At 34.7% G+C, this 10385-nt stretch overlaps 2 protein-coding genes across 3 annotated transcripts; both read right to left on the reverse strand.

Annotated features, from left to right (window-relative positions):
• Window positions 1-386: 386 nt before the first annotated feature.
• LOC132282994 (EID1-like F-box protein 2) lies at window positions 387-4764 on the reverse strand. Its single transcript, XM_059784856.1, has 4 exons — window positions 4623-4764; window positions 4485-4539; window positions 818-1589; window positions 387-664 (listed from the first exon to the last, which is right to left on the reverse strand). The coding sequence occupies exon 3, from the start codon at window positions 1578-1580 to the stop codon at window positions 837-839; it is 744 nt and encodes a 247-aa protein (XP_059640839.1). The 5' UTR covers window positions 1581-1589; window positions 4485-4539; window positions 4623-4764; the 3' UTR covers window positions 387-664; window positions 818-836.
• Window positions 4765-5672: 908 nt separating this feature from the next.
• Window positions 5673-8476, reverse strand: LOC132286194 (uncharacterized). Of its 2 annotated transcripts, none has more exons than XM_059788473.1 (2): window positions 8354-8476; window positions 5673-6947 (listed from the first exon to the last, which is right to left on the reverse strand). In XM_059788473.1, exon 2 carries the CDS (start codon window positions 6814-6816, stop codon window positions 6016-6018), a length of 801 nt encoding a protein of 266 aa, XP_059644456.1. In that variant the 5' UTR covers window positions 6817-6947; window positions 8354-8476; the 3' UTR covers window positions 5673-6015. The 2 variants fall into 2 exon arrangements, with proteins under 2 accessions (XP_059644456.1, XP_059644455.1); XM_059788472.1 differs by having other exon boundaries at window positions 8348-8476.
• Window positions 8477-10385: the final 1909 nt, after the last annotated feature.

The following is a 10385-nucleotide window of genomic DNA, read 5'->3' on the forward strand; positions in this document are numbered from 1 at the left end:
TGTACCTAGACCATCACATTTATGTTGATATCAGTGGCTGCAAGGAGGGTGTGAAATGAAGCATTTCTTCAGACATCAAAAATCAACTAAAACATGAATGCTTATTGAATTGGATTCGCCATTGTTTACTTGGACAAGGAGAATGAGAAAAGAGACTGCTAAGACAGTTTCTACTTCAATGCTAGAAAAATAAACCAGAAACAACTACCGGAGCTTTCTCAAATTGTTTTCAAGTGTTCTGCCCAGCCCCTACAGTGTGCCTCAACTTGAAGCATTGATCACAATAATAGGCCATGATGTTACCGATACCTTCAGGCTTTCAGTAGAATTCCTAGGTAAAACAGGTAAATCACAGATTTATTATAAAAATTGTGTGCAAATTCACAGATTCTAATCTGTCATTCAAATCTGAATAAACATATAATTGGATACAATGTACATAGGATTACATGGTTCACAACCACCTTACTAGCATTAGCTTCGAATCCTCACAGCTAAGAAAGATTGGGATGTGAAATATTCATACACGTTTAAATGATACAGTGGCAGTTGATTTTAGCTTCCACCGAAAGATGAATAAAAAGCCTGTTAATATATGGCTTTACTCAGGTCTATGTCAGATCCACCACGAAATGGACATTCATCTTTGGAATTACATAAAATCCTGTCCAATAATAAAATATAGTAAGATAAAATAAAGTTCTTTACCACATATATAGGCAATTAGGCAGTTCAAACAAAATCAGAGAAACATTTACATCATCTAATGTATATATCCATCAAATTTATAAAAGAAAATCCTTGTGCTAGAGGGTACCTTGGTTTCGTTTCAAGAATTACTCGATCTCAGACGTTTCTTCTGAATCAGACAAGGGTAAGAGGGTGCAGATCCCAAGCACATGCCCATTAAGACACACATAATACTCAATGCAATCTCTGTAGGCACCTAACCTACAGCTGGCACTCTGCGGTATCATTTTTGCTTGCAGCATGCTCCAAAGCTTTGCCTTACAATAGGGGCACATCTCCGTTGGATGGAGCTGGGCCCGTTTTCCGATCAGCATCTTCCGAACCTTTGACCCTGCAAATGACTTGAAAATTCCACGAAAAAATCCAACATCCCCCTCTTCCCCTTGGTCAAGGTGTTCACAGGGATCAGAGACATACAAAATATCTGTTCTGCACTGTGGTAAAAGAAAACTTTTCCCTGATGTCCTGGAGAACCGGGTCCTGTGAACAAAGTGACCAGGAATATGAATGCTGTTGAATAGCCCCTTGGTACATCCTGAACAGTAAATAAGGAGCTTCCCGAGTGACCTCCAGTTACCATCAACATTGTGACTCCCACTAGATTGCAGATCAAGCATCATCTTTGGAGCTCTTGTTCGGCAAAACTCCTTCCAGAGTACTCTCTTAGCAAGATCATCAAACCATTTGCATGCAGAAGAAAGAGTGGATATCAACTTGGGGTTCCAGTTCAAATGTTGAAAAAGTAGGAAGATAACTTCTTCAGTTAGATGCCCTTTTGTGCACGCACAGCTTGCTGAATGTATGCAACGATACTGCTTTGCTATAATCATTATCACCACCTAGTCAAATCAAAGGAGGTAATTATAAAAATCCTCGCTGTATCATCTGACAGATGTTAACTTTGTAAACATATCTTTTTTTTTTATTTACTTCCTTTTTTGGATAAATTCAGTAAACATATAATCAGAGGCGATATTACATACACAAATTTATCCTATGAATGTCAACAATTAGGATCTAAGTGGCTGATTTTTACCAAAATTCAAGATGAAAGAGGTTTAATGCCAATAGCACTACAATCTCAAAAAATATAAGCCAAACAAATTTTACAATTAGAATAACACAATAAAATAATAGGGTTCCTATTCAATTTACATGTAAGATGTTGAATATAATCCGGTCAGGTGGCTATTTACACGTGTTTGCTGGCTTTGTTAAATGCTCTATTTCCCTTCATGTATCCATGTCATCATGACACTACATGGGTATGGGTACAAGACATGCTTCTAATGTACGGACAAAAATCACACGCTTTGAGCCTTCACATAGCATGATTGAAGGAGAAGAAAAAACTCAAATTTAAAAGCAGAGATGAGTTTCCTCTCTATGAGATAGATGGAAACTCTCTTCTTTTACTGCGTCCCATTTAATTTGAGTAATAATTGAGTATATTCTTAAAAATCAACAATATTAAACATTAAAATGTAATAATATAATGTATTTAAATGCGCAGCACGTCTTCACGTACTCATATCCAACTTTTGACACGCCCCTGTATCCTAAGATTTGGGTTTTGAGGGGTCCGACACTTAGGGATTTGAGGGGTCCGACACTTAGACACACCCGCACACGATATACTTGGACACACATCTGCACACAATATTAAACATTTGCCCAGAAGAAATCTAACGAAAACAGTAATGCTTTTAGTGAAATGACTTGCCAAAATCCATAACGAAGGAAAATGCTCCTATGTGAAGTTTTTAACTTTCTGGTTCAGTCTATGTAACTTGTCCTGAAAGCAAATGAACATTGTGTTTCACAAGATGCCTGACTACTTGACCTTTCAAAGATCTTTTATAAAGTTTATTAGCTTCATCATATACCAACACAAAACAATAGGCCGATAAAAACACAAATATGAAATTGAATAAGCTTAGAATAAAAAAATGATTGGAAGACATCTACTCTCAAAGAATGAAGGCTTTGTTGAGTTAAAAAGAATATTGGAAATTCGGAACCATCTACTGTGTGTGTATTATATATATATATATTCAAAAGGTTGAGGTTTTTAATGTTGATCAATGAGTTGTCCTCAATCACTTCAACTTAAATGTTATAATATTCATAAATGAGTATCAGTTATACAACTGTCTAGATAAGTGGATAGCCATGGACTCGGTCCAAAATGCACTTCATTTAAAAGTTCATGTCACATTTTATCAAATTGTTTTGCATTGGAATTTAGAATGAAGCATGTCATTGAGTTTCCAATAATGAATATCTGATTTTATATTTCCACTCAAGTGTCTGGCAAGGAGCATAGTCTTTAGGGTGTCAGCCTTCAAAATAAGAGGAACTGAAATTAAATCTGCAAGTACTACCAAGAGATTAGCTCTAGTGTTATCTCCTCTACTTTCCAAGTGAAGGTTCAAGTCTCCATAATAAACAATTGTGTGCATATGTGTTACTTACCAAAAAAATTGTCTACAAGTATGTTTACACTAAAGAAATTGGGAACTTTATGACAGACAGTAGGCCTTCAAAAGAAAAGAAACGGAAAATGAGTCTACGAGTACAAGGTATTCACACACAAAAAAAAAAAAAGTTGTGACATTTTATAAACCTAAGAAGTAAGGTCTACTTGTTTCCAAATAAAGCATTCGTCACTCTCATCACATATGGAAGTCTCAAAGAAATATCACTTTCCCGAAACTTTTTTCCCAGACAATAACTACCATTGAAACAACAACGTAAAAGGGGTAAAGATGTTTAACTTTGCCATCCATTGGTAAAGAACGAAACTCTTGACTATTTTACTGTTTTAGATGGTTCTGATTGCATATCTCTAGGCTCTCAAGTGTTTAAACTACAAGATGGCAAAGGGGTGTGTACAAGAAAAATAGAGGAGCACAACTTATAAGGTAGACAGTTATAAAATGATTCAAAACTCTTCATTGTTTTCAGAAGTGGTAAAAGCTTCTACATTATGGAATTAAACAATTAATTATTATACTTATTAAATCCGAGTGACCTAACTCAATAAGTATGGTCTAAATAACACCTCAATTTGTTGAAATAAACAACCAATCAAGAAATCGCATGAGTACAAGCATTGAGATGCATAAACATCTTCACGTACTCATAAATATACTGAAGCTTCATATATAAATTAGATTAAGGCAGAGTCCAACAGGTATGTTGTATGATAGTAGGACTGGTATATCGGCAGTTCCTCTGCTTATACCATTGTGTAATGATAATTACCGATTGTTTTAAAGAAAAATTTCAGGATTTTTTTTTCCTATGCATGTCAGTAACCACAGAAGTTCAAGATCCAAAAGATCCCTATGCATCAAAATTAAAGTGCCTCCACAAATTTAATCAAACCCATCAATCACTAACAATCCTTTACAATTTCGCTTAGATCAACAATCTCTTTTGCAAAAATTCTCGAAGCATGACTGAATAACAACTGCATTTATTCCAAAATATGTAACAGTTCAAAAAACCCTAATCCACGTCCAAAATCAACATTTAAGTCTTCCACCAATTACAAGGAAACAGAATTTACTTCGAATCAGTTAATAACTATGAAAATACTAAGTCAAATAAAAATAAAAAAACCCCAAAAACAAAATGATAATGATAATAAGAGGTCTAATTGGAACAAAAAGGAGCTGAAACTGAACTAGATCATAATTAACTTGAGACCCAAACCCCAGTTTTCTCACCTTAATTCATAGAGATCCTTTGGGTGTCAGCTGAAAATCGAACCAAACAAGCCCACTGCAAGAAGAAACAAAATATTAGGGCATGGCCATTGAATGGTTTGCAAAGGCAAATTGAAGAGTATCAAAGTGAGAAATTACCAAAGCTTTTGCAAGGAATAGTGAACTTTTTCGTCCAGGCAGAAAATGGTACCAGGACTGATGTAGCCTGTGCGCTGTAAGCTGTTGCAGACATGAGAATAGAAGATGAAAGGGGGCTTTAGATATCATCAAGAAGTTAAAAAAATAAAAAATAAAAAATAAAAAAAATAAAAAATAAAAAATTATACATACATACATATAAAAAATTCGTGGAGATTATATAGTGACAGTAGGTCATCTAAGAAGAGTCAAAGCATGTTTATAGTTAGTACCACGTGGGTTTGCGGATTTTGAAGAGCTTACGTGGCATTTTTGGCAGAGAGATGTGGGACCATTCTGTTCCATTTGTCTGTCAAGTAATGGGTTGTCATTCGGTCACCAAGTATGTGACACCACACCACAACTGTTCTCAGTTCCTTGATTTGTCTCCTCCATACATCCGTTATTACTCGTATTATTATTATTATTTTTCGGAAATTAGAATACATCTAATTTACTATTCCTGTTTTTAGAACAAATTTTCGTCCAGGATTGTAATATTTGGATTTTGGACTTCACATATTTTAATGAGTAAAAATAAATAAATATCTGTGTTTCGTGTGATAAGAACATCTTGGCCGTGTTTCTCGGAAAAAAAAAAAAAAAAAAAAAAAAATCCTTGTCATTAATTGGTAATGTAATTGTTGCTTTCGTCTTGTGTCCATAATAACTGGAGTTCTTAATTGTTCAATTATGAAAAATTCAAAGGAACGAAACCTTTGATATCAATAATTTGTTGGTAGTATGGTGGAGTAATTACTATGAAACATCTTAATTCATAAATGTTGAGAGGATGCAATGTTCAGCAATTCCTTGTTTAGATTGCTATCCCTAATCAAGATCGCATAAAAATTCATAATTTTATTTCTATTGCAATTAGAACCTAAAGAAGATATGGAAGGAAAATTTTTGTATTGGTTTGAAGGTATCATCAACTGCAGGAAGAATTCAAGAGAAAATAAAAGAAAACGCATTATCAGTCTGCGGATTCAAGATATAAGCTTACACCCATTAGCAAAAATAAGAATCTACTATGAATTGCTCCATTGGACACACTGCCACACCAGAAAACAGAATATGTATAATTGATACCACATAACACAGGAACATGCATATTAAACATTTTCAGTCCATACAAACAAGAAAGCAAGCTACCCAGAAAACAACTGCTACAATAACTTTTCAACTGCTTTGTATGCACAAGCCAAAAAGTTAACTGCAAGATTGCTAACGAAAGAGTAGAGTCGTCGAATTACACCATTGATGGGGTTTGGTTCCAACAGAGATGGATACTATTTTCAGGTGCAAACTTCTTCTATTCACAGGATCCAAGGACTAGGAACCCAACGGCATTTCAAGAGATGATTTCCCTCACCAGCCAATCCAAACTAGGTATTGCCAAGTACAGAATCAGAAACGACGGAAGGGCAAATACGACAGTGACGAGTATGTACAAGGCTAAGATAGCTGCACTGGTAGGAATTGCATATACCACAATCAGAAGGAATATGAAAACCAGTGGGAACTTTGCTGTCAAATGGGCAAAGAAAGCCAGAGACTTCCTAAGGGAAGGGTGTAATCTCTCCACGGTATTGACACGGTTTTGAACATGGTTTGAGCGAGAAGGTTCAGTATGGTGAATATGTTGACCCCTCCGGAGGATAGGGTGGCTGGCTTGGCTTCCTGATGCTAAGCTGCTGTATGGCGGCCAGATTGGTTGGTGATGATTCTCACACAGAGGAGAAAGTGATTTCACTCTATCACCATTCAAGCTCTCAACCATCCAAAGCAGGAAGAAGTTCTTGCGAGGGAACTTGACGTTTCCCCTATAAACCAGACGGAGGGACAAGAGATTGCACCATGGGCAGGAGATAAAAAGTGGAAGCTTAATTTGTAGGCTTGGAAATTTGACAACAGCCCACTGCAGCCCTAGGATGCAATTTTTACAAAGGGTATGGCCACACCACAAAACATAAGGTACATTTTCGACAATGTTGAAAGATTCCCAGCAAATTGGGCACTCTAGAACCTCTTCTGTGATGGTGTTCCAAGAAATTTCATCGTCTGAGGATTCAAAAGCAGCATCAATTGGGTTTACCAAGTTTTTCTTCAGTCCAACGCATCTAGCTATGCAGCCGGATGAAAAATTCCACATTGTGGTAGCATAGGACACGTGATTACAAAAAGAACATCACTTGCTAATGTTGAAAAATGTAATAAGCAGCTGGTACTCATGGACCATCATCCCAACCATCTTTTCAATTTTAACTGCCAACAATATTTGTCCTGCAGAGTCAAACATGAAAGGGAAGTTAGGAATTTATAAAATAAAAATCATCTGTGCACCCAAAATCAAAGTTGTTGACGGTGAAACAAGACTAGTTGCTTTTCCATCAAGATGAAAACATTACACTGGGGAATTGATTATGCTCTATGAAATGTTGAAAAGAAAACTTGGTTCTTGACCACAACCTTTCATATTCAAGAATAAAACACACAAACACACATATTTTAGGACAGACGATCCAATAAGTCCCGCTTAATAAATGTCTCAATGTCAAAAATGAATTAGAACACAACTTCTAAGGGTATACAATTGATAAATCAAGAGTACCGAATACAAAGTTAACTAAATATGTTCATGTTCTATCTTGATGAGTTCCCACAATATTTGAACAATTCTCATGAAGCACGTAGATGAACACAAAGCAAAATGTAAGAGTTTACTAAGAGAGGGCCCAAAACTTTGTAAGAGTTATGCAGAATAATACTAACAAAGAATTGAATCACTTCATGGTATATATATAAGGTACCATCATCGAGTTACTTTAAAATGCAAAGAATCTACTCTGCATCAATGCCAAATAAAGCCAAATACAATAGTTCAAAAGCTCAACCATTTAGAAAGCAAGCCACAGAAGCTCAAGCTAGTTCCAGTGACTGGCCTTAACCAAGCTCAAATAAGGAGAACTGAGCTTGAACCTGTAGCCAGTAAGTTTGCAATGTGAGACCAAGGTAGAAGAGCTTAACCTTAAAATGATAATTTCCACCGATCCAAACAACCCAAATATACTTTGAACAAAATCCCCATTTTTCCACAAGATATACCATTTATGAGAGTGCCCAACAAACATGAAAGGAACAAAAACACATTCACTCTTTCCAAGCAATGCAATAACACTGGAATCAACTTTATACCGCGCAGCGCTCTACACCCAAAACTTGATCAATCACACACACACACACACACCTTAAAAAGAACATTTGGGTTCAATTTGAAAATTCCATTCATAGCCAAATTCAAAATCTTTACAAGTGAGTGTTTCATCATAAGATTTTTAACCAACACCACATTAATAATCATTCTACACAACAACAGTATCAACAAAATATATTGTCGCCTGGAACAACAAAGAACCCTATGGTCCCTATAACTAAAAACGAAACTGATCGCATTAATTTATCATAAAATTTAGCGAGTGGTCAAAAAAAATGGGAGAAAAAACCTATGTTAAGATTGTAATAAAACCCTAGAACTAAATTATAGGGCATGATCACGCATTAAAAGTAAAAAACAATTGATCCACACAGAAATTAAGCATAAATCACAAGTATAATCAGTATATAATTTAGAATCATTATGATTGTAAATAGCAAAAACAGATTTAGGGTCATTGAGAGGCGACCTTTACCGATTGCTTGCGGCGATTTCAGTTGAATTTGATGGGAGAGAAGAGAGGTGCCATCAAAAGAAAACCACACTCCAGTCTCTCTCTCCTCTGTACAAACTTGAAAAAACTGTGTCAATTGTTTGTTTTGGTATATTTTGACAGATCGACCATAGGTGGAATACCCGTTTGAGCCCACTTAAGTCTCATTCATTTGAGTCATGGTTTGAAATTGGGCCTCTGCCTTTGTATAAAACTGTTGTAACTTTGGGCCTAGCCCACCCGAGAAATCCAGTCTTAATTTTGAGATGATGATAAATAATTCGATCTAGTTTTGCAATTTTAGTGTAGTACATGTCTAAGTTACATAAAGCGTGAGCTCCCAATGAGAGTAAATTCGGGAAGCGCAAAAGTAGCAAAATTTAAATCACAAAAAGTGGGAATGAGAGTGAGAGCGCGTCACCTGTTGAAAATGATTATATAACTTAAGTTCATATAGTTTTTAATTTTTTTTTTTTCCCATAATTGAGGTGTCCCAAATTTTGCCTCGACTAATCTAGAATACAGAAAAGATGTTTGCATTAAATATTATCTGTGGTGCAATTATTTCAGTGTGATATTTAATTGCCAAATCAAGACAGACGAGAATGGGTGGTTGCATTTAGAAGTATGAATCATTGTAAATATTGTTGGAAGAGTTTTGAAATTCAAGTATGAATCATTGTTTAGTTGAAAATGCTTATAGTACTTCACCCATTTAAAGTGCTTTTATCTCTTACATGATGATGTTCAGTAATGATTTAGATTTGTCTTGTTGACTGTTGTTATTCAAATTTTACTTTGTAAAATGAATATATATATATATATATATATATATATATATATATATATATATATATATCAGTTATAACCAAATCAAAAAACCTCAAGGCATGCAAATCCTTATGCGTGTATTTGATGGAGACGTACAACACAGACCTTTCTTCTACTTGTTTAGTGTGAGACATTTTTAAGGAAAAACGTAAGAATAAACTTCATTCTACTTCCATTAAATATATCTCTCTTTATCCTTAGTCAGAATGGTGATTAAAGAACTATCGTAACTTTTTAAAATCACTTCTCAAAATCGCAAGAGATATATCTAAATAACAAAACTGTAAAGGAATATCAAGTGACAATATTAATTTATTAACAAATGTGTCTAACAATTACTTCTTTTGAAAATTTCTTATGTGAGAGTTTATGTAATATTTGATTTAAATGATACATGGTGTTGTGAAGATGATATGATTTGCAGCGAGGTGTTATTGGTTAACACAATCAATTTGCAATTTTGCATTTACTCTCTCGTCGTCTTCTTCTTCTTCTTCTTCTTCTTCTTCTTCTTCTTCTTCTTCTTCTTCTTTCTTTCTTTCTTTTTTCTTCTTCTTCATTTTTTTTATTTTTTTATTTTTATTATTATTATTATTATTTTTGTATGATATGTCACTTCAGATAGATTTAGAGACAATAAGGGGTATACTTGTGTCACCACCAGATACATTTCCTGACAATAATAAGCGGCGGACCCAACCGTGCACTGAAGATATAAATCTAGCTAGCTAGCTTTATTTTAATATGAAGGAGAGTGATTTTTCAATTATTATTCGTAGTTATATACGTAGTGTATATATATATATATATACAAATTTTATGGAGAAGAGAACTATTCATTTGAATAGATATGGTCACCATATCTTAATTTATTTACATTAATGATGGATATATAGCAGCCAACTATTTTGGTCGACCTAGCTTCTCCGGTTCTCCAACAACATCAATGTTACTTGAAAACGAAAAATATTATTAGGTTGCATTATATGCAATTCACAAGAAAAATACAAAATTAAAGCTTCAACGTACCTGCTGTGCCACGTGATCCGGTCGAATTCTACAACCTTAATTCTCCATGCATGAATCATCATTCTCTATGTTTATTTATTTTTATGTGCAATTACACACCTTTTAAAATTTATTGCTTCCGTTCATGAATATTTTTGTCACATTAAGGAGAACT

The sequence above is a fragment of the Cornus florida genome, unplaced genomic scaffold, assembly GCF_030987335.1.
Source record: "Cornus florida cultivar Cherokee Brave unplaced genomic scaffold, ASM3098733v1 CherokeeBrave_3.0.0_Hap2_Chr11, whole genome shotgun sequence".
NCBI classification, from domain to species: Eukaryota; Viridiplantae; Streptophyta; class Magnoliopsida; order Cornales; family Cornaceae; genus Cornus; species Cornus florida.

What these genes read in the sequence shown, in the direction of transcription:
- LOC132282994 (XM_059784856.1), bottom strand. Translation starts at nt 1,580, where the DNA reads ATGATTATAGCAAAGCAGTATCGTTGCATACATTCAGCAAGCTGTGCG.
- LOC132286194 (XM_059788473.1), bottom strand. Translation starts at nt 6,816, where the DNA reads ATGTGGAATTTTTCATCCGGCTGCATAGCTAGATGCGTTGGACTGAAG.